This window comes from Sinohyriopsis cumingii, chromosome 1 (genome assembly GCF_028554795.1).
Source record: "Sinohyriopsis cumingii isolate HCF-2022 chromosome 1, ASM2855479v2, whole genome shotgun sequence".
Classification (NCBI taxonomy): Eukaryota; Metazoa; Mollusca; class Bivalvia; order Unionida; family Unionidae; genus Sinohyriopsis; species Sinohyriopsis cumingii.
In genome coordinates this window covers 144,549,994-144,572,513 of record NC_142961.1, presented here as the reverse complement: position 1 = coordinate 144,572,513, position 22,520 = coordinate 144,549,994, and the positions used below count along the sequence as shown (strand labels likewise).

The 22,520-nt window shown below is 36.3% G+C and overlaps 2 protein-coding genes across 4 annotated transcripts in view; one reads left to right on the top strand and one right to left on the bottom strand.

The window, feature by feature from the left end:
* The window catches only part of LOC149808076 (tetraspanin-18-like), a 170,563-nt gene that overhangs the window by 6,271 nt on the left and 141,772 nt on the right, over positions 1 to 22,520 (bottom strand). For all 3 annotated transcript variants that reach the window (XM_089973378.1, XM_089973376.1, XM_089973370.1), the window contains 6 exons: positions 15,981 to 16,142; positions 12,117 to 12,317; positions 7,466 to 7,540; positions 5,463 to 5,582; positions 4,542 to 4,635; positions 746 to 888 (listed from right to left, as the gene is read on the bottom strand). In XM_089973378.1, the coding sequence (XP_089829504.1) occupies positions 746 to 888; positions 4,542 to 4,635; positions 5,463 to 5,582; positions 7,466 to 7,540; positions 12,117 to 12,317; positions 15,981 to 16,142 (795 nt within the window). The remainder of the gene's footprint in view (positions 1 to 745; positions 889 to 4,541; positions 4,636 to 5,462; positions 5,583 to 7,465; positions 7,541 to 12,116; positions 12,318 to 15,980; positions 16,143 to 22,520) is intronic.
* The window catches only part of LOC149808077 (tetraspanin-9-like), a 148,818-nt gene that overhangs the window by 88,120 nt on the left and 38,178 nt on the right, over positions 1 to 22,520 (top strand). The window lies entirely within an intron of this gene.

The window sequence follows — 22,520 nt, the reverse complement described above, 5'->3', positions numbered from 1 at the left end:
TATAAGTTCAGAAGAAAACAGTACACAACAGATATGACAGACTGTAGGCTTACATCCCTGTGACATAAGTTCAGAAGAAAACAGTACACAACAGATATGACAGAGTGTAGGCTTACATCCCTGTGATATAAGTTCAGAAGAAAACAGTACACAACAGATATGACAGACTGTAGGCTTACATCCCTGTGATATAAGTTCAGAAGAAAACAGTACACAACAGATATGACAGACTGTAGGCTTACATCCCTGTGATATAAGTTCAAAAGAAAACAGTACACAACAGATATGACAGACTGTAGGTTTACATCCCTGTGATATAAGTTCAGAAGAAAACAGCACACAACGGTATGACAGACTGTAGACTTACATCCCTGTGATGTAAGTTCAAAAGAAAACAGTACACAACAGATATGACAGACTGTAGGCTTACATCCCTGTCATATAAGTTCAGAAGAAAACAGTGCACAACAGATATGACAGACTGTAGGCTTACATCCCTGTGATATAAGTTCAAAAGAAAACAGTGCACAACAGATATGACAGACTGTAGGCTTACATCCCTGTCATATAAGTTCAGAAGAAAACAGTACACAACAGATATGACAGACTGTAGGCTTACATCCCTGTGATATAAGTTCAGAAGAAAACAGTACACAACAGATATGACAGACTGTAGGCTTACATCCCTGTGATATAAGTTCAGAAGAAAACAGTACACAACATATATGACAGACTGTAGGCTTACATCTGTATTGAGATGTTCATTCATGACATTGTCAGGAAGAAGTGGAGGTTTTTTGGCGGGTGGTCCATTGATTGGAATGGTTCCTGTACAGATTTGTTTGTCTCCATTTTCTTTGCAGCAACTATCAGGCACATAGGGAGCCTCTGCAAAAGCCAGCAATTTACTATAAATATAGCATATATGCTGCAAAAATAAGATTTTAAGCAAACAAGTTATACTCCACATAAGCATTTGATTTCCATTGTCTCATTCACTGTAATCAACAATTTACTATAAATTAAATACAGTATATATTAAATTTTTAAACAAGCATGGTATACTCTATTTCAGCAATTTTATTTCTAATATTTCATTCACTGTAATCAGCAAAAATCTGATCTGGGACCTCGTACACATACCACTACATCTTTCTGTTTAGATCTACATGCCAACTGACATGATCTGCCTGTCCCTGTCTGTCTGCCTGATCTCAATCTGTCATTAAATAGTAACAATGTATTTCACAATTTTACACAATGAAGTTTTTGCCTGTAGGAAACTGGAAGAAAACTGTAAACAATAATGTTTTTCCCACCATGTAACACCATAATCACCCTGTTCTGAATGGATGAATTTTAAAGTAAATACTGCTTGCATCAATCAAACCAGGACTTTCTGAATGTACTTGCTTACAAGTTGGGCCCAACTGCATACTGCATAGACCCAGAACTACCATCACATAATGCACTAGCAGATCTGGGTCAAATCAGTTTGTTAGGAGTAATCAGCAGAACAAACAACACAGACTTTGATCAACCAGTGCATTATGCAATGACAGATCAGGGTCTATTTTGTTTGCAGTTAGATTTTACTTATAAACAAGTATTTAAGATAAAAATCTGTAATGTCAGTCTTCATATAAAATGAATCCATACTTCTATGCTATTTTATTTGTGAGTACTGGATGCCTTCATTAAAAAAGTATCCACACATCTATACCATTATATCTTTTCTCACCAGATACCTTCGTGTAAAAAGAACCCCACACCTCTATACTACTTTATGTGTGAGCACTGGATGCCTTCACATAAAAGAATCCACACCTCTATGCCATCTGATCAATAATTATTTGATGCTTTTATGTAAAAAAAAGTCCACACCTGTATACTCTTTTGTCTGTGAACACTTGATGCCTTCATGTAAAAGAATATCACACCTTAATAAAAATTTGTATCCATAAGTGCTGGATGCTTTCATCTAAAAAGATTCCACACCTCTATACCATTTCATCTGTGAGTACAGTACTAGATGCATTCATTAAAAAGAATCCCATACCGCTAGTGCTCTATACTATTTTATCTGTGAGTACTGAATAACTACATGTAAAAAGAATCCAATGCCTAGTGCTCTATTCTATTTTATCTGTAAGTACTGAATAACTACGTGTAAAAAGAATCCCACACTTCTATACCATTTAATGTGAGTACCAAATGGCTTCATGTAAAATGATTCCATACCTCTATGTCATTTTATCTGAGTTCAGGATGCCTTCATTCAAAAAGAATCCACACATCTATATCATTTTTTGTGAGTACTGGATGCTTTCATGTTAAAAGATTCCACACTTCTACACCATTTTATCCATGAGTGCTTGATGCCTTCATCTAAAACAAATCCACACATCTATAATATTTTATCCATGAGTAACATATGCCTTCATTAAAAGAATCCCACACCTCTGTACCATTTTATCCATGAGCACTGGATGCCTTCGTCTAAAACAAATCGTCACATAAATACTATTTAGTCCATGAATACACGATATCTTCATGTAAAATGAATCCCACAGCTCTATGCCATTTCACCTTTTGAGTACTAAATGCCTTCATCTAAAACAAATCCAATCCTCTATAATATTTTATCCCTGGTTACTGGATATCTACATGTAAAAAGAATCACACACTTCTATACTATTTTATCTGTGATTACTTGATGTCTTCATGCAAAAGGAATCCATAACTTTATGTCACTTTATCTGTGAGTACTGGATGCCTTCAAGTAAAATGAATCCACATCTCTATACTATATTATTCTTGAGTACTGAATATCTTAATGTACAAAAATCCCACACCACTATGCTATTTTATCAGTAGGTACTTGATACCCTCAGGTAAAAGAATCACACACCACTATACTATTTTATCGGTAAGTACTTAATACCCTCAGGTAAAAGAATCCCACACCACTATACTATTTTATCGGTAGGTACTTAATACCCTCAGGTAAAAAGAATCCCACACCACTATGCTATTTTATCGGTAGGTACTTAATACCCTCAGGTAAAAGAATCCCACACCACTATACTATTTTATTGGTAGGTACTTAATACCCTCGGGTAAAAGAATCCCACACCACTATACTATTTTACTGGTAGGTACTTGATACCCTCAGGTAAAAGGAATTCCACACACTGAGGACCGGAGCCTTCATGCAAAAACAATCTGCACTTCTATACCATTTTATTTGCAAGTACTATGTGTAACAAGAATCCACACTTCTATACTATTTTGTGTGAATACTGAATGCCTTCAAGTAAAAAAAATGAACATTTCTATATCATTTTATCTGTGTGTAATGCCCTGATGTAAAAAAAATCACAAATCTATGCTATTTTATCTGTGAATACTGGATGCCTACATCCAAAATGAATCCACATCTCTGTACCATTGTATCTGTGAATACTGAATGCCTTCATGTAAAACAAATCAACACCTCTATACTATTTTATTTGCAAGTACTGGATGTTTTCATGTCAAAAGAATCCCACACCTCTATACTATTTTATCCATGGGTATTGGATGCCACCATGTAAAAAGAATTCCACAAAACTATGCCATTTTATCTACAAGTGCTGGATGCCTTTAATAAAAAGAATCCCATACATCTATATCTTTTTCTCTATGAGTACTGGATGCCATGATGTAAAAGAAATCCACACTTTTAAACCATTTTATGTGAGTACTGGATGGTTTCATGCAAAACAAATCCAATTCATCTATACTAGTTTATCCATGAGTACAGGATGCCTTCACGCAAATGGAATCCACACATCTATGAGTACTGGATGGTTTCATGTAAAAGAATCCACATTTCTATGCCATTTTATATGTGAGTACTGGATGCCTTCATGTAAAAGAATCCACACTTCTGAACCATTTTATCTGTGAGTACTGGATGCCTTCACGCAAAACAAATCCAATCATCTCTACTAGTTTATCCATGAGTACTGGATGCCTTCATGTAAAAGAATCAACACTTCTAAACCATTTTATCTGTGAGTACTGGATGCCTTCATGCAAAACAAATCCAATCATCTATACTAGTTTATCCATGAGTACTGGATGCCTTCATGCAAAACAAATCCAATCATCTATACTAGATTATCCATGAGTACTGGATGCCTTCATGCAAAACAAATCCAATCATCTATACTAGTTTATCCATGAGTACTGGATGCCTTCATGCAAAACAAATCCAATCATCTATACTAGTTTACCCATGAGTACTGGATGCCTTCATGCAAAAAGAATCCACACATTGATACCATAACATTTTTGAGTACTGGATACCTTCATGTAAAAATGACTTTAAAAAAAAATCTTAATACAGAATAAAAGATGGATTAATTAAAGCAAAAAAGGACCAATAGCAATCAAGGATTAAGAGACGATTTCGAAAGTTGTTTTCTCTTTCCTAAGTCATAGTTAAATTTAATCTATATTTAAATGATGGAATGAAAAGTCATCAAAGTGCTTACTTCCAGTGATTTGCTGATACCATTCACTTTGACTGCCATAAATATTCCAGGAATAAAGGGAATGTACATCACCATGGACACCACAACACTGTAGCTAAATGTATGAAAAAGCAATTATAATGCATATAAAATATAACATTCAGTACATTAGCATAAAATATGGCCCACAACATTGCTTTTCAAACAATTTCAAACTTCTCTATAATTAGAGCTTTTGAGCAAACGTTGTAGATCAAAAACATTACAAGATAGTACCACATTTGAAATAAATTTGATACTCTCTTTGAATAGGCAGTACTACATTATAAAGAAATTTGATACTCTATTTCAATAGCCAGTACCTCATTAGAATGAAATTCGATACTCTATTTCAATAGCCATTACTACATGAGAAAGAAATTTGATACTCTATTTCAATAGCCGTTACTACATGAGAAAGAAATATGATACTCTCTTTGAATAGCCAGTACCTCATTACAAAGAAATCAGATACTCTGTTTGAATAGCCAGTACTACATTAGAAAGAAATATGATACTCTATTTCAGTAGCCGCTACCTCATTAGAAAGAAATCTGATACTCTGTTTGAATAGCTAGTACTACATTAGAAAGAAATCTGATACTCTATCCAGAACCTCATTAGAAAGAAATCTGATACTCTGCTTGAATAGCCAGTACTACATTAGAAAGAAATCTGATACTCTGTTTGAATAGCCAGTACTACATTAGAAAGAAATCTGATACTCGGTTTGAATAGCCAGTACCTCATTAGAATGAAATTTGATACTCTATTTCAATAGTCAGTACTAAATTAGAAATAAATTTGATACTCTATTTGAGTTGCCAAATAAAAAGTAGATTATTCTACATGATTTCCACCATAATGAAAAAACGATGTATGTAGTAACTAGAGCAAACATACCCGCCTTTGCATAGAATCCCAGGCATCTGTTATCAGTCTATTTTGGGAACTTTTCCTTGTTTCTACACCATAACTCTTTGTTAGTGTCTGTATGAAATTTTCTTTTACTTTTTCTGTCAACTGAAAATTGTAAATGCAGCAAAAATGAGTCCCATTCATAACACACATTTATAAAACATTGCATCTTTCCAACAACTCTTCATGAAAAGGTAGAGTAACAGAAGGGCTACTTTTCTTTAAACAAGAATGTAGGGACAATGTAAGGGAAAATTTATGTTTGCTAATAAAATGAAACCTATACTTGACATAAGATTTGTAGGCTTAAACAAAAACGTGCTCTTACTCGCATACTAACCGTATCTTGAGACCCTTTGACCTCTAGCTTCTAAAATCATACATGCCAACCCACAGTGAGGTATAAGCATAATTATTACTATTATAAGCTAATCTGCCTGTCAAAAGTGTAATTTAGATATTACATACCAGAATTACAGCAGGTATGAAAAACATAATTTTTACTGCTAACCTGGTTCTGTACCTGGTCAAAATTTTTATCAAAAAGAAAAAAATTTATATGGATTAGAACCAGAATAAGCACACAGAACATGCAGAAAAATTATTTATATTCAGCTCTCACTTCAACTAGTCTACACGTGTAACTTTCGCTGAATGATCATGAACTGGAATTCTGCAATGATCATGGTCAGGTGCTCAGAGTGCTAATTTACATTACTCTCATATTCTTCTTTAAAGTTTGTAAAGCAGTGTTGATTTGTCCCTTTTTCTGATCTTAGATGTTTCGAAGTTTGAAAAGATCCATCTGCTCTAATATTTTTCATCATATAACTTCCATAACTCACATGGTAAAGTGTTTCACTTAACATCTGGTGCCATTTTCTTGAAAAATATAAGCTGCTTCACTAACTAATTAGCTTATCAATAAAATGAATCTGTAAAGTTCTCTTTTTAAGAAACTAGTCTGTTTTCTTGGAAATGGGCCATATACAGTTGCTATAAACAGCATATAAGGAAAGTACTCTTAAGCCATTCTTATGCAGCAGTCACAATTTTAAGAATATTCTCAAATTTATATGAGTGAAATTAAATAGATGACAATGAAAATGACAAAAACAATTTTTTTATTTATTTTTATTTATTTTTAACATAGCACAAAGCTTATTCTATACACAGACTAGTGGAAAATGTAATTTGGAGAAAAAAGCATAATGATAATGCCAAAAGCATAATGGTTGGCATGTATGTAAACCTCCCAGATTTCCCTTTACTAATAATACTGTGAGGAAAATTTGAAGCCTCTCTACATATGGTCAGCAAAACACTAATTTTTATCATATGGTGACATAAATTTGCAGAGTAGAAACAGCAGGGCCATTTTAGAAAAAGTAGGGAAATAATAGGGAGTTGTACTATGAAGTATGAAACAGTTGGAAAAGTAGAAAATAAGGGCTGCTGGAAAAAGTAAATAAAGATTCAATATTAAGTTAAATACTTGATAAAGTGAATCATAATGGAGTGAATGATTAACAATCGATAAACAATATCTAGCTAAACTGGAAATCAAGCACGACTAGGTACACAATTGGTTTATATAATCCTAAAGTGATATCAATTAAAGATGAAGAAATTTCTTCCCTTTTTCTTGACATGTATTATTGATCTTACCCTTCCTTGCTGGGAATTCAGATTAGTGTCACACAATAATGGCATATAATTGCCAACCAGTTGAGTCTGGCTGCAAACTGCACAGACCCAGATCTGCCAGTCCATCATGTGCTGGCAGATCTGGGTCTATGCAGTTGTTAGGAGTAATCAATAGAACAAACAACAAAAGACTTTGATCTGCTGGCACATTATGTAACAACAGATCAAGGTCTATGTTCTTTTCAGTTTGACCCTGCATACATGCAAGTGTGGTATTTTTTTAAGTTATAAACGTAGGAATGCTTTTCAACAGTTAATTTATCATGTATCACAGGACTTACATAACCCCTGAAAACAAAAGCTACACCACTGCCAACACAAAGGGCCATCAGCACAATCATCAGGGTCACTCCATACTGCAATAATAATAATAATAATAATAATCAAATTATTAAGAAGAAGTCGATGAAGAAGAACTCACCTAGAAAAATCGCCATGCTATTGATCACATATTCCTCCCCCCCGCCTTTCCATCACCCTCCAACCCTTTTCTTGACTGTGACACAGTGATCATTAACCCCAAATCTATTACATATATTGTGAATCACTTTAAATTCATTAGTTTCAAATCTCAAGGTCTGGTTTAAAAAAATTATAAATATTCATTGGTACTTCATTTTAATAATTTATCATTTGAAGAAGAAAAAAATACGACAAAATATTGACAAATAAATGTATATTTCTCTGCAAAGGATTTATCCTGCCACTCCCTTTCCCCACATTTATGTGAAAACAAAATTAAGCCCTACTGCAGTATTTAAGATGATTAGAACGTATTAATTGCTAACATCTAGCATTAATGCACATGTATAATTAAGCAAGCCTAATTTTACTGTGTTAATTAAGATAAGTGTTCTTAGAGACCAATATCAAAACATTAATCTCTCAATGATTAGGGATCTGGTGTCAAAACAAAATTAATGGCAGCAGTTCTGTCAAAATTCAGTTTCACTGTCTCAACCAAAGAATGTCTGATGCAGTAGACACAGTGGGAAATTTCAAAATCTATTATGGTCTTCAGTCTGTCTGAGCTTAAGAAGCAACATATATACTTGCATACAAGTCCAGAGAAACTGCAAACAACACAGACCCTGATCTGCCATCACATGATCTGGGTCAATGTTACTGGTCTAGTGATTAATCTTGAGAGTCTGCTTAAACCCAGATCTACTGGAACACTATGCAATGGCAGATATGGGTCAATCCAGATTGCAGTTATATCTAACTTGTATGTAAGCATATATGGTACTCATTTTCTTGATGGGATTGTGACATACCATATTCATGACTTGCCTCTTATGTACTATGATCAGAAAGTGGTAACTGCTCTCCCATTTAAAGGAAAACAACAATTATACCACTGTCTGTGCCATGTGCATATATCGAGAAGATTTACCTAGTATTGCCCAGGTAACTGTTCAGTCAAATGAATGGGTGGACAGTAAAGATGTACTCCGATAAAATTTCTAAATCAACCTGGCAACCTCTACCCTTAAAGTCTTTTCAAACAAGAAAGATTATCTCCAAATACGACAAAGTGTCAATTCGGACTAATGTGATTCAAATGGGTGCTTGACTGATCTACTGATTATTTATTATGACTTAGTTACATGCATGAAATGCTTTTAGCAACAACAACATGCTTGTGTTGTGTTCCACTGGCTCAGTGAAATCCACATTATGATCAAGCATCAACAAAATGTTTATGTAGATCAGCTGTGTAGTATATCATGGCTGTGTAGTATATCGTGACCATGATTGTGTAGTATATCATGGCTGTGTAGTATATCATGATTGTGTAGTATATCATGGCTGTATAGTATATCATGGCTGTGTAGTATATCATTATTGTGTAGTATATCATGGTTGTGTAGTATATATCATGGCTGTGTAGTATGTATCATGGCTGTGTAGTACATTATGATTGTGTAGTATATATCATGGCTGTGTAGTATATCATGGGTGTGTAGTATATCATGATTGTGTAGTATATCATGGTTGTGTAGTATATCATGATTGTGTAGTTTATCATGGCTGTGTAGTATATCATGGTTGTGTAGTATATATCATGGCTGTGTAGTATATCATGGCTGTGTAGTATATCGTGACCATGATTGTGTAGTATATCATGGCTGTGTAGTATATCATGATTGTGTAGTATATCATGGCTGTATAGTATATCATGACTGTGTAGTATATCATGGCTGTGTAGTATATCATTATTGTGTAGTATATCATGGCTGTGTAGTATATATCATGGCTGTGTAGTATATATCATGGCTGTGTAGTATGTATCATGGCTGTGTAGTACATTATGATTGTGTAGTATATATCATGGCTGTGTAGTATATCATGGGTGTGTAGTATATCATGATTGTGTAGTATATCATGGTTGTGTAGTATATCATGATTGTGTAGTTTATCATGGCTGTGTAGTATATCATGGCTGTGTAGTATATCATGGTTGTGTAGTATATATCATGGCTGTGTAGTATATCATGGCTGTGTAGTATATCATGGCTGTGTAGTATATCATGAAAGTAATTATGTAGTACTATAATTATGATAAATATATTACACAAACTAGTGCATGTATGGGAATGGAATAATGCTTCATACCTAACTGTGCATCAACCAGCACATGTATGGGAATGGAATTACTGAACTGTGCATCAACTAGCACATGCATGGGAATGGAATAATTTATCATACATAACTGTGCATCAACTAGCACATGTATGAAATGGAATGATGTGTCATACCTAACTGTGCATCAACTAGAACATGCATGGGAATGGAATAATTTATCATACATAACTGTGCATCAACTAGCACATATATGAAATGGAATGATGTGTCATACCTAACTGTGCATCAACTAGAACATGTATGAAATGGAATAATTTATCATACCTAACTGTGCATCAACTAGAACATGTATGAAATGGAATGATGTATCATACCTAACTGTGCATCAACTAGCACATATATGAAATGGAATGATGTGTCATACCTAACTGTGCATCAACTAGAACATGTATGAAATGGAATAATTTATCATACCTAACTGTGCATCAACTAGAACATGTATGAAATGGAATGATGTATCATACCTAACTGGGCATCAACTAGAACATGTATGAAATGGAATAATTTATCATACCTAACTGTGCATCAACTAGAACATGTATGAAATGGAATAATTTATCACACCTAACTGTGCATCAACTAGCACATGTATGAAATGGAATGATGTGTCATACTTAACTGTGCATCAACCACCACATGTATGAAATGGAATGATGTATCATACCTAACTGGGCATCAACTAGAACATGTATGAAATGGAATGATGTATCATACCTAACTGTGCATCAACCACCACATGTATGAAATGGAATGATGTATCATACCTAACTGTGCATCAACTAGAACATGTATGAAATGGAATGATGTATCATACCTAACTGTGCATCAACTAGCACATGTATGAAATGGAATAATGTATCATACTTAACTGTGCATCAACCACCACATGTATGAAATGGAATGATGTATCACACCTAACTGGGCATCAACTAGAACATGTATGAAATGGAATAATTTATCACACCTAACTGTGCATCAACTAGCACATGTATGAAATGGAATGATGTGTCATACTTAACTGTGCATCAACCACCACATGTATGAAATGGAATGATGTATCATACCTAACTGGGCATCAACTAGAACATGTATGAAATGGAATGATGTATCATACCTAACTGTGCATCAACCACCACATGTATGAAATGGAATGATGTATCATACCTAACTGTGCATCAACTAGAACATGTATGAAATGGAATGATGTATCATACCTAACTGTGCATCAACTAGCACATGTATGAAATGGAATAATGTATCATACTTAACTGTGCATGAACCACCACATGTATGAAATGGAATGATGTATCATACCTAACTGGGCATCAACTAGAACATGTATGAAATGGAATAATTTATCACACCTAACTGTGCATCAACTAGCACATGTATGAAATGGAATGATGTATCATACCTAACTGTGCATCAACCACCACATGTATGAAATGGAATGATGTGTCATACCTAACTGTGCATCAACTAGAACATATATGAAATGGAATGATGTATCATACCTAACTGTGCATCAACTAGCACATATATGAAATGGAATAATGTATCATACCTAACTGTACATCAACTAGCACATATATGAAATGGAATAATGTATCATACCTAACTGTGCATCAACTAGCACATATATGAAATGGAATGATGTGTCACACCTAACTGTGCATCAACTAGAACATGTACCTAACTGTGCATCAACTAGCACATGTAAGGGAATGGAATAATATATCATACCTAACTGTGGCATAAATTGATTGTGTATGGGGATGGAATAATATATCATACCTAACTGTGGCATAAATTGATTGTGTATGGGGATTGAATAATATATCATACCTAACTGTGGCATAAATTGATTGTGTATGGGGATGGAATAATATATCATACCTGTGGCATAAATTGATTGTGTATGGGGATGGAATAATATACCATACCTAACTGTGGCATAAACTGATTGTGTATGGGGATGGAATAATGAGTCAGAACTATGTATAAACTAGTACATATATAGGGAGGGAAATAACATATCAGATTTACCTGTGCATAAACAAGCTCATGCACAGGAAATTCATCTCGATGACTGACCTCACCTAACTCAGACATTGCATATGTGGCAACATCAGATACACATATACACAAAAAAATGACAAAGAACAACCAAAGAAGTAAAGAATATAATCTAGTTAACAAATGAGCAAGAATTCAGGTTGTTAATTATGATGCAAGTGAGCTAATGAAGAGTAACTTAATTATAACCTTGAAGATTCTACTTACAAATGCTAGTACGCATCTATCTTCCTTCATGGTGCCACAGCATCCACAGAATGCCAGCAGTGCGATGGAACCTCCCCCAGCGATCATCAGGTAAGTTCCCACTTCAAACAGATTTGAGCCAATCAAAACAGATACCTCACGGGCATTGTAGTCTGTCACCAACAGCCATATTCCTATCCCCAGCACGCCCAGTCCTAAGATCTGCAGATAACAAAAGGACAGGCATTTAAATTGCAATTCATCTTCAACAATATTGCAGGGACATGATGCTTTACTGACCAAAGAGTATTTCCAGGATCTCAAGACCATTTCTTCCTTTTAAATATTTTGTGCTGAAACCATCTCTGATTTTCTGCAGCAATAACAAGATTTTCAAATTAGCTGTTGATGTCAAGATTGGCACCATTTTCATTCTGGACCAACAAAACATCATAAAAAGTCTTCTGATGGAAGCCTCATGCTGATATGACTTCCTATTTTGAAAATAGTAATGATAACAAGGTTTTCAAGATGGCTTTCATGATGGCCATATTCAATACCAAATTGGAACCATTTCCCATCAAAAGCACAATGTTGATATGACTATCATGGAAAAGTAGCCATAACAAGGTTTTCAAGATGGTTTCATGATGGCCATATTCAATACCAAATTGGAACCATTTCCCATCAAAAGCACAATGTTGATATGACTATCATGGAAAAGTAGCCATAACAAGGTTTTCAAGATGGTTTCATGATGGCCATATTCAATACCAAATTGGAACCATTTCCCATCAAAAGCACAATGTTGATATGACTATCATGGAAAAGTAGCCATAACAAGGTTTTCATGCAGGCCAATGTGGCAGCCATAATGGAAGTCAGATCAACAAAATTTCCATTTTCAACAAACTAGACATAACAAGAAGTCTTTTCTAGACAGGCTGCTGCACCGGCTTTGTTGGATGTTATATTGACACCAACTTTATTTAGATCCAATTAGATATTATAAGAAGTTATATGTTGAAAAATACATTTTGGCACAATCATCCATTCAGGAGAATTAGTAAAAACAAAATTTTCAAGATTGCCACTTGGCAGCCATACTAGGGCTGGGGGACAGATTGGAACAGTTTTCATCTAAGACCAACTGTACATCATATGAAGTCTTGTGGTGAAAACCCTGATGTTAATATGGCTTGCTGTTCATGGTGAGAAGCAATAACAAGATACTCAAAATGGCTGCCATGCTGGACATAATGGACATCAGATCAGCAGCATATACATTTAGGACCAACTAGGCATCATAAGAAATCTTTTAGTTGAACAACCATGTTGATATTACAATCCATTCTGGAGTGGTGGTAACATGATTTTCAAGATAACCCCTACGGTAGCATAAGTAACACCATTTTCATTAGGACCAAATAGACAATGGGCTGATAGTATTGTGCAAAGTTTTACAGAAATCCTCCAAGTAGTTTTGAGAAACAGCAACAACAAACTTCAGCTAACAGACAGACAGGCAATGGACTACAGATCAACCCAGACCATATCCTGTTTGGGACAAGGTCTATGCAATGTTTGTACTTTCTATTTTAACCAACTTTCCCATCTGAACTTGACTTAAAAAAATTATTTATTTACTCAATCAGTAGAAATGACAGCAGAAACTCATAAAAAGAATCAAATGAAGAATTTTTTTAACAAAATTGGGAATAGATGCAGAATGACATTTTGCAAGAGACATATTTGGCATGAATGTGCCAAGTCCTCCTCATCATTCAATTGACAGAATACTGTAGTTGTTCTTACTCCACTGGAAAGCATCTATGTGTATTTGTAGGTCGTATACATAACAGACATGAATACATTTTCATTAGAACTAAAATCTTCAAGAAATGTTCCCTTTTTCAAGAAAAATTATATTGTGTGGTATACTAAAGGTATAGTGCATATATTATATATATATTTTTAAGGATGTGAAATTTTCAACCCATCCTCAAAGTGTATATATTCAGAATATTTACATTATAAGTCCCAAGCAGAGGAGCTAGATTGCTGTTCTAAGCATAAAACTAGAATAAATAAATAAAAGAAACTGAAAAATATGAAAACTGCTCACTTAGGCATCTTGTACTATCATACTTTTGCTCCCATAAAGTTTGCTTTCACTCTTTCTTTCCGCACAGGAGTAACTGTGGATAACCCTAGAGAGAGATGCTGCAGGAGAGAGGGAGGGATAGAGAGAGGAAGGGGAGAGAGAGAGAGAGAGAGACCGTATGTAAAAGTGCTAGACAATATGATCAATAATAGACAAGAGCATCATACCTGCCTTTATTTAATAAGCCTGTTTATTGGCACCAGTATGTCATCTCTGACTTGGGAAACTGCTGACCAAATGGTCTAAATGACCTCAACCTTTGGTCAAGGTATGCAGTCCTAATAAATTTACTGTGCAAAAAGAATTACTTCTGACCTTTAGACCCCCATATATATGTATATAGGTTGCTTTATTACCTTAATCACAAGTCATCTAAAAGTTTTGGTCAAGGAACTTACTCTGGACCATGGTATTCTGTAAAAGGCATTTCGTTGCCATAATGACCCTGAGCATTTGATCCCAATATTAAAAGCCTCTTCACAACTTAAGTTCCAACCCTCCACAAAACCTTGGTCAAGGTACTGGAGTTATGAAAAAACATGTTCTATTTTCAGTCAAAATGGTATTGACTACATGTATGGACCTTTTAACAAAAATATCAACAGGCTTCTTTCTCACCAATGTGTAAGTCATCCACAAGTTAGCTGTAAACTGAAATTTATGTGCAGAAAGAAGCCTACAGTTACAATGACCTTGAACTTTTGACCCAACGTTTATAGTGTTCTTAGCATTTTCCTTACCCCAAGTGCTAGCCATCCACAAAGCTTGGTCCAGGTCTGCAATGTGGAAGCAATGTTACTGTGCAGAAACGATTTGTTCTTTTTCATTCACGGTGACCTTAACCATTGATCTTTTTGCCTCAATATAGATGGATCTTTTCCAATCAAGTCCAGACCATTCATAGCTTTTGGAAACTTAAAAATTCGATTTATTGTGCTGAAACTGTTTTTCTTCTTTCAGTGACCTTGACCTTTGATCCCACAACTGACAGTTTATCCTTACCCCGAGTGTATGCCATCCATAGAGTTGGGTAAAAGAAAAATTGGTAAAAAACTCAAGCTGCAATACGAAAACAAATCTGATAACAGACAGACGAATGGATAGACATCATAACATAATATACAACGATTTATGTAGAACGCCTCGGATGCGGGAGGTCGTGGGTTCGATCCCCGGCCGATTCATACCAAAAACTTATAAAAATAGTACTAATAGCTGCCTCGCTTGGCGCTCAGCATTAACAGGTTAGTGTTAGGACTGGTCGGCCTGTGTCAGGATAATGTGACTGGGTGGGGACATCATGCTACATGTCTACGGCATGATGCCCCAGTGCTAGACATCACTATAAACTGCCACACTGCAAACATCGTAGAGATGTGACTGAAAAATTGTTAAAGCTACGTTAAAAATCCAAATCACACACACACATTTATGGAGTGTGTACAAAAACTGCTGCTTTAGCATGGTAACAATGAACGAAATCAAGTCGGAATAGCACCACCACCAAGTTAACGCAGTGAGTGTATGACAACTTTTCAACCTTGAATTAATTTCATGTAGGCTATCAAGCTACATGCTACGAGTTGATTACAAAATTGAAATGAAGTTGAAAACCAACATATATGTAACGATCAAAATATGTATTCTTGTCATGACAAATGAAACCTAACTTAACGAAAGGTAAAATTTAAATGAACAATAAATCTCCATTTAAAACTTACCAATATAACAATATTATAACAGTGTAATGCTGTTCTAAGGCATGTATAACACGGTTCTTTCCTTCTGTCCGGTGACCGTGCCCTAGTCGACTTCAAATTATGGCGTACTCGCTGGAATTCGTGAAGATTGTTTTCCATAGAAGGTGGACGTTTTCTGAGTGGCTATAAAAAAAAAATAAACAATTACAGACAATTAATTCACATGAAATTTAACTGGTGAACTTACCTGTAATGGTATTTTGAATTAATATTGTTATTTCTGAAAGCCCAACGAACTTTTACGTTTTATCGGGATCTGGTAACATGACATGTTTTAACAATAATATATAAGGTTTATCTTGTATTAAGTTAAGAATTTGGGCTTCGCGAAAATATCAGCTGAAATCTGCAAAAGTACTGTCTGATCTTCGGGAGAAAACTGTCTGGTCCTAGTCGATTGAATTCTTTTCCGCAATTATAGCTAAAGTCGATATGATGCAAGCATCAATGCCTGCTTCAATCATATTATCAGACAGGCATCTGACCATTCGGCAGACAAGCCACGGTCAATTCATGTGACCGTTTTCACCTGTGGTGGATATAGAGAAAGGTTTGACTGCGCTATAGTCAGGTATTTTGTGCCTTGCCAATCATTGAAAGACGAACCTCTATTCTCATACTTAAATATATGGATAGATAAAGGTATTTATTTTGGTGACAAATTCTCAATGAATTTATCAGACAAACACCGTAACAAACCGTGGTTTGCGGTTTTTACAATCAACACAGACTTGCACAGTATAAAATCATGAAGTAGATTATTTTGGAAGTTCAGTGAGGCTTCTATGGTTTCAACACTAATTAATACGATGAGAGCAATTGTAAAACAAATGTTGAACAGAACATTTGACAGGAAAACATGTTTGAAGACATGAGCAATATCCATAATATCCATCAATATTGCATACTAGCCACACAATGTGTGTGTGTGTGTGTGTGTGTGTGTGTGTGTGTGTGTGTGATTTGGATTTTTAACGTAGCTTTAACAAGTTTTCAGTCATATCGCTACAATGTCTGCAGTGTGGCAGTTTATAGTGATGCCTTGTACTGGGGCATCATGTCGCAGACATGTAGCATGATGTCCCACCCAGTCACATTATCCTGACACCAGGCCGACCAGTCCTAACACTAACCTCTAATGCCGAGCTCCAAGCGTGGCAGCTGTTAGCACCATTTTTATAAGTCTTTGGTATGACTCGGCCAGGGAGGCCACACAATGTATAAATGACATTCATATCTGACGGTGTCATTTTTGACTCATAAAAATATAACATGTCTCTGTTTAAATCCATCATTTGATGTGACATCAATGTATCCCTTGTGTAATATATATATATATATATATATATATAGAGAGAGAGAGAGAGAGAGAGAGAGAGAGAGAGAGAGAGTCACACCAGAATATCCAAAAGTAAACTCTACTTTGCAAACGTCGCTCAATGAACTAGAATTTACATTTACAGTAAGTTTTGTCTGACCGCTCCAGTAGCCAAGTGGTTAGAACGTCCACCTCAGATGTGGTAGGACGTGGGTTCAATTCCCGGCCGAGTCATACCAAAGACTTATAAAAATTGTACTAACAGCTGCCTCGCTTGGCGCTCAGCATTAAGAGGTTTGTGTTAGGACTGGTCGGCCTGGTGTCGGGATAATGTGACTGGGTGGGGCATCATACTACATGTCTGCGACATGACGCCCCAGTGCTAGACATCACCATAAACTTCCACACTGCAGACATCGTAGCGATATGACTGAAATTTGTTTTAAAGCTACCTTACAAACCCAAATCATACACATTTTGCCTATTCTCACAGGCCATTACATTTTGTGCTTTGCTGTACGCTGTCAATTGCAACGAAAATTCTGATTTGATTTATATTTGCCTTCTTCGTAAGTCAGGTGTAATTTCCAAATAGTTCCTTATTACCTGCCAGCGCAAAGCCTTTTGCTTGGATCGAGCAGCGACTTTGATACAAGCTCAATGCCAAGTAGTCCTATATTCAGTCATTCGGACTTCCTGTGATCATGCTACACAGCTGAAACCTATATGCTTTAAAATATTTCACATAATGTATGCTCCAAGTATCACACAGTCCCAACTCATCCATTCTTAAATTTATTTTCGAAATTCCTATGAAAACTGGTACAAAGAAACCAAGGTCAGATTCCTTTGGTCAGCCTATTTTGTCTTGAAAGAATCCAAAGTCGGTTTTCTGAGTTGGCATGCTTTGTGAATGAAACAACCGTTGTATCTGATATCTCAAGTTGAAACAACGAGTTTATTTCTCTCCGCCAAGTGTGTTTATTCACCATCCAAATTTCTATTGTTTGCCGCTTTGTTATCAAATATTTATACAAACGGGCATTGATGTCTGCTGGGCACAACAGCATACAAAGCACTGATTGTCTTCAGGAAATTTGTTGCAACCAATGCTAGCAAAAATAGTTACTTGCTTTTATTTGTTGTTGTTGTTGTTGTTGTTGTAGGGTTTAACGACATTTTTCAGCACAAGATAGACTATACATGGCGGCCCGTATTAATGGTGGAGGAAGAACCCGGGAAATCCCCGGAAAGAACCACCGACCCTCGAGAAGCTACTGGCAAGCTTTCTCACATACCCAGATCGGCTGATTCCGAGACTCGAACCCACGCAGACAGAGGTGAGATGGCAGTGATCCGTAACGAAGAGCGCTTTAGACCACTCGGCCACTCGGGGTCCCCGGCTTTTATTTGCGAATTATTGTAATATTATTCACCTGGTTATAATTCACTTTTTGTTATTTTACAATTACTGATGCCTTGAAGTAACCGTTTTTTCTCTCTCATGTTTGCGATTTTGTTGGATCCAATTTTACGTTTCATGACATGTTGAAACCATGTACACATGTACAAAGGGGCAGGAGAAGGGGCACTTGCCCCCCCCCCCCCCTTACGAATTTCATTTCTAACATGTTGTGGCAAAACATTCGTAAAACTTAATAACTAACCACTACGTGTTTGCCCCACCCTCCACCCCGAAAATAATTCAGCCGGCGCCCCTAGTTGAAACCTGTGAGTACAGCCGAACCCGAATCGTTTCTACATCTTCACGCGGACCGCTCCGGTGGCCTAGTGGTTAAAGCGTCCGCCTCGGATGCAGGAGGTCGTGGCTTCGATCCCCGGCCGAGTCATACCAAAGACTTACAAAAATGGTAATAACAGCTGCCTCGCTTGGCGCTCAGCATTAAGAGCTTAGTGTTAGGCCTGGTCAGCCTGGTGTCAGGATAATGTGATTGGGTGGGACATCATGACACATGTCTACGGCATGATGCCCCAATGCTACACAGTGGGTTCGAGTCTCGGGCTCGGCCAATGTGGATATGTGAGAAAGCGTGCCGGTAGCTTCTAGTGGGTCGGTGGTTCTTTCCGAGGTTTTCCCGGGTTCTTCCTCCACCGTTAATACTGGCTACCATGTATAGCCTATCTTGTGCTGAAAAATGGCGTTAAACCCTATAACAACAACAACAACACTATAAACTGTCACACTGCAGACATCGTAGCGATATGACTGAATTTTTTTAAAGTTACGTTAAAAATCCAAATCACACAAACACACACACACACCTTCACGCCAGTGAAAACGTTGTCAATGTTTTTACTCAACATACGCGATGCATTACGGGCGTGAACGCTAAATAACAGGATCGTACTGAATTTTGATAGTGGATACGTTCCTTTTGCACATAAATTGCTTGCGAAAAACAAAACAAAAAAATAATAAAAATAAATAAGAACAGAACATGGTCAGTTCCTTTCAGGGTTTTATCAATAAAGCGTTATGTTTACTTTATCGTAACGTGCACACTGGGGGGGGGGGACGAATTCAACACGACTTGTTTCGTGTTCGTAAAGTTTAACAGAAAGTTTGACAATAAGTTATGGGATAGGGCCCCAAAAAAATCTTTTTTTCCTTTCTTGTCTTAAGATATACGGTAAATACGGTAATCCACAATCACTGCTGACGTGTAATTGGTAAGTTTTTAGGTTTGGCAGATGGGTAGGTGAAGTAGTGGTTAGGTCAATTGGCGTCCATTCACCGGGTGTTCAGACAGTAATATTGGCTTATGCATACACGTATAAGCCGCCATGTACGATGGTGTGTGTTGCCCGCCAGTGTTGCGATAATATGTCTGCAAGAGGCATTATTTGTTTGCGGTAAATTGCTGTTGGCTGTATTTTGAATTATCAAACGTGCGAAAGGAAAGAAATTCAGCACAAATTTACCCACACAAACACACAGAGACTCGGTATTGTGCAATCTAAAAGCAGTCGTTAATAACAAAGTACAAAATACCAAGAAGATGCACACATCGGTTATAAATTTATAAGTATGTTGTACTTAAAGAATGACGAGAATTGTTATTACTGTTAATCTAAAATAAATATTTAAAAAATATATAATAATAAATAATACAAGCAAAAGGTTAGAAATTTCCAACTGCCACAAGAACAAAATTTGTTGTCGTCCCCGCCTTAAACAGTACTGATACAAACATCAGTAGCGTTTTATCTAAGCTCACAACCCCGTATTATATGATTGCACAGATGTAATAAACTTTATCATCCTAGCATTCAAAAGCCCGTCATATTTCAGGACAGACACGAACATTAGTAATCCTAAACTTTAATCATTAACTGTGGAAGGGCATGGCTCTGGTACATTGAAGGTAACTGGCGACTTTAATAAACTCTGTGCTCTGTGACTTGGAACTAATTGCTTTTTTGGAACTGATGTGGTATTATCTGAACAATACAAAACAAATCGTGCGCTAATATAATGTGAAATAATGATCAAAATGTTACATCAATGGCAATACTCGAACACCTTTGGACTACTAAAAATTCTTAAACTTAAACTGTATTGAATGAATTTACAAATTGCTTTATGCAGTTTTTAGTCGAACCGTCTGCGCAATATTTGCAAATACGCTTACATAACTCGAATCTGGGGTTAGCCAGAACAGATGAGCAAAGAGTTTTCCCACTGATCTTCGTTAAAAATAATTTTTCGAAGCTGTCTATCCAACTTTGATTGAGATTTTGTGTCTGTCATATAACATCACTAACTAGTCCACGATTTCTATAAGGTAACTGATGTAGGAATTGAGACAAACACAGACTACAATTTACCATTGCTAAGAGCTGCATAGTCACCACTTCTACTACGACAGACACATTCCATCCACACGGAAAGAGTACTGCCGTTTTATACAGAGAAACACTCTATACACATCTACAATAAATACCCAATCCATACACAAACCACTTGCTTGAAAGGAAGAGGACAAAGTTTTTGGAATTGGTCCAAATGTAAATCTTCCAATGCTATTTTTAGCCCATGTCTGCCCATTTTAGAATCGATGAAAAATCCATGCAGCTTCAGTTGCTGGCGTGTGTTCACACAATAACCCCCACCCCAAAGTGGTCTCGGTGATTAAAAAACATAAAAATAACTCGTGTTGCTCAAGTTTTTGTTTTTCTTTTGAGTGCCAAATTTTGCATGTCACAGATCATATGTTTGGTTTCCCCATCTCCATTTTTTTCAAGCAAGAGTCCAACGGACACTGAAAAGAATGTTTTATCAAGGATGGTCAGTTTATTGTAGGCCTATGTGGTATGTTGTGTAAAACTGTGTTTTCATATATAAAAAAAGCACTACTACTACACGCCTTGTGAAGAAGGGTACTTACGAATGAAATCCGGAACTGAAAATGCACAAATATCAAATTCCATTAAAGCATCAACAGCAGTAAACATGATACTGAAAATAACAATGAATGAACATAGTCATTTTGAGAGACGGGTGTATAGACACATAAGTGAAGCTGTAAATTACGTATTCCTCGCAGTGGGTTACCTCTTCTTGGTAGAATGAACCCAATGTCACAGAAAGAACACTAAATTTGGCCAACGTATGCGTTAACAACTTTATGACACTCTAGCTAGACTGTATTTACTATTATTTTTGCTCTTATATGTCTGATGCCGAATTTTAAGATTTTGTTTAACATGCAGGAGAAAAAAACCAAAGATTAACCACTTTCTGATATGGTGCACCAAGCCGATAACCTGCTATTAGGAAGCACGTGTGCAAGCTAGATAATTTACCAATGGTGTCTGGGTTGACTGGTCCCTTGTCTCTGGACTAAAGACAGGTGAGGAGTTTTGCCTGCAACAGCATGATTGGTCAATGATTCGCGACACTAACAACAGAACGCTGTTCAGGATTTTTGCATACAGAATGAAAATACCATGACCGACAAGCAACTCTCCGTCTTTTCTACCGACATTACCGATGAAGGAGACAAATGGTGTGTGTCACTGTTTCCGATGGACCTTTTAGACTTCTGCGCAGTCGTACTATCGGCCCAAAGCTTGTAATTAATAAATTTATTTCGACAGACTTTTCAATACGGATGGTAAGTAAAATCCCTCTTCTTTTGACCCATGGCATAAATCCTTCA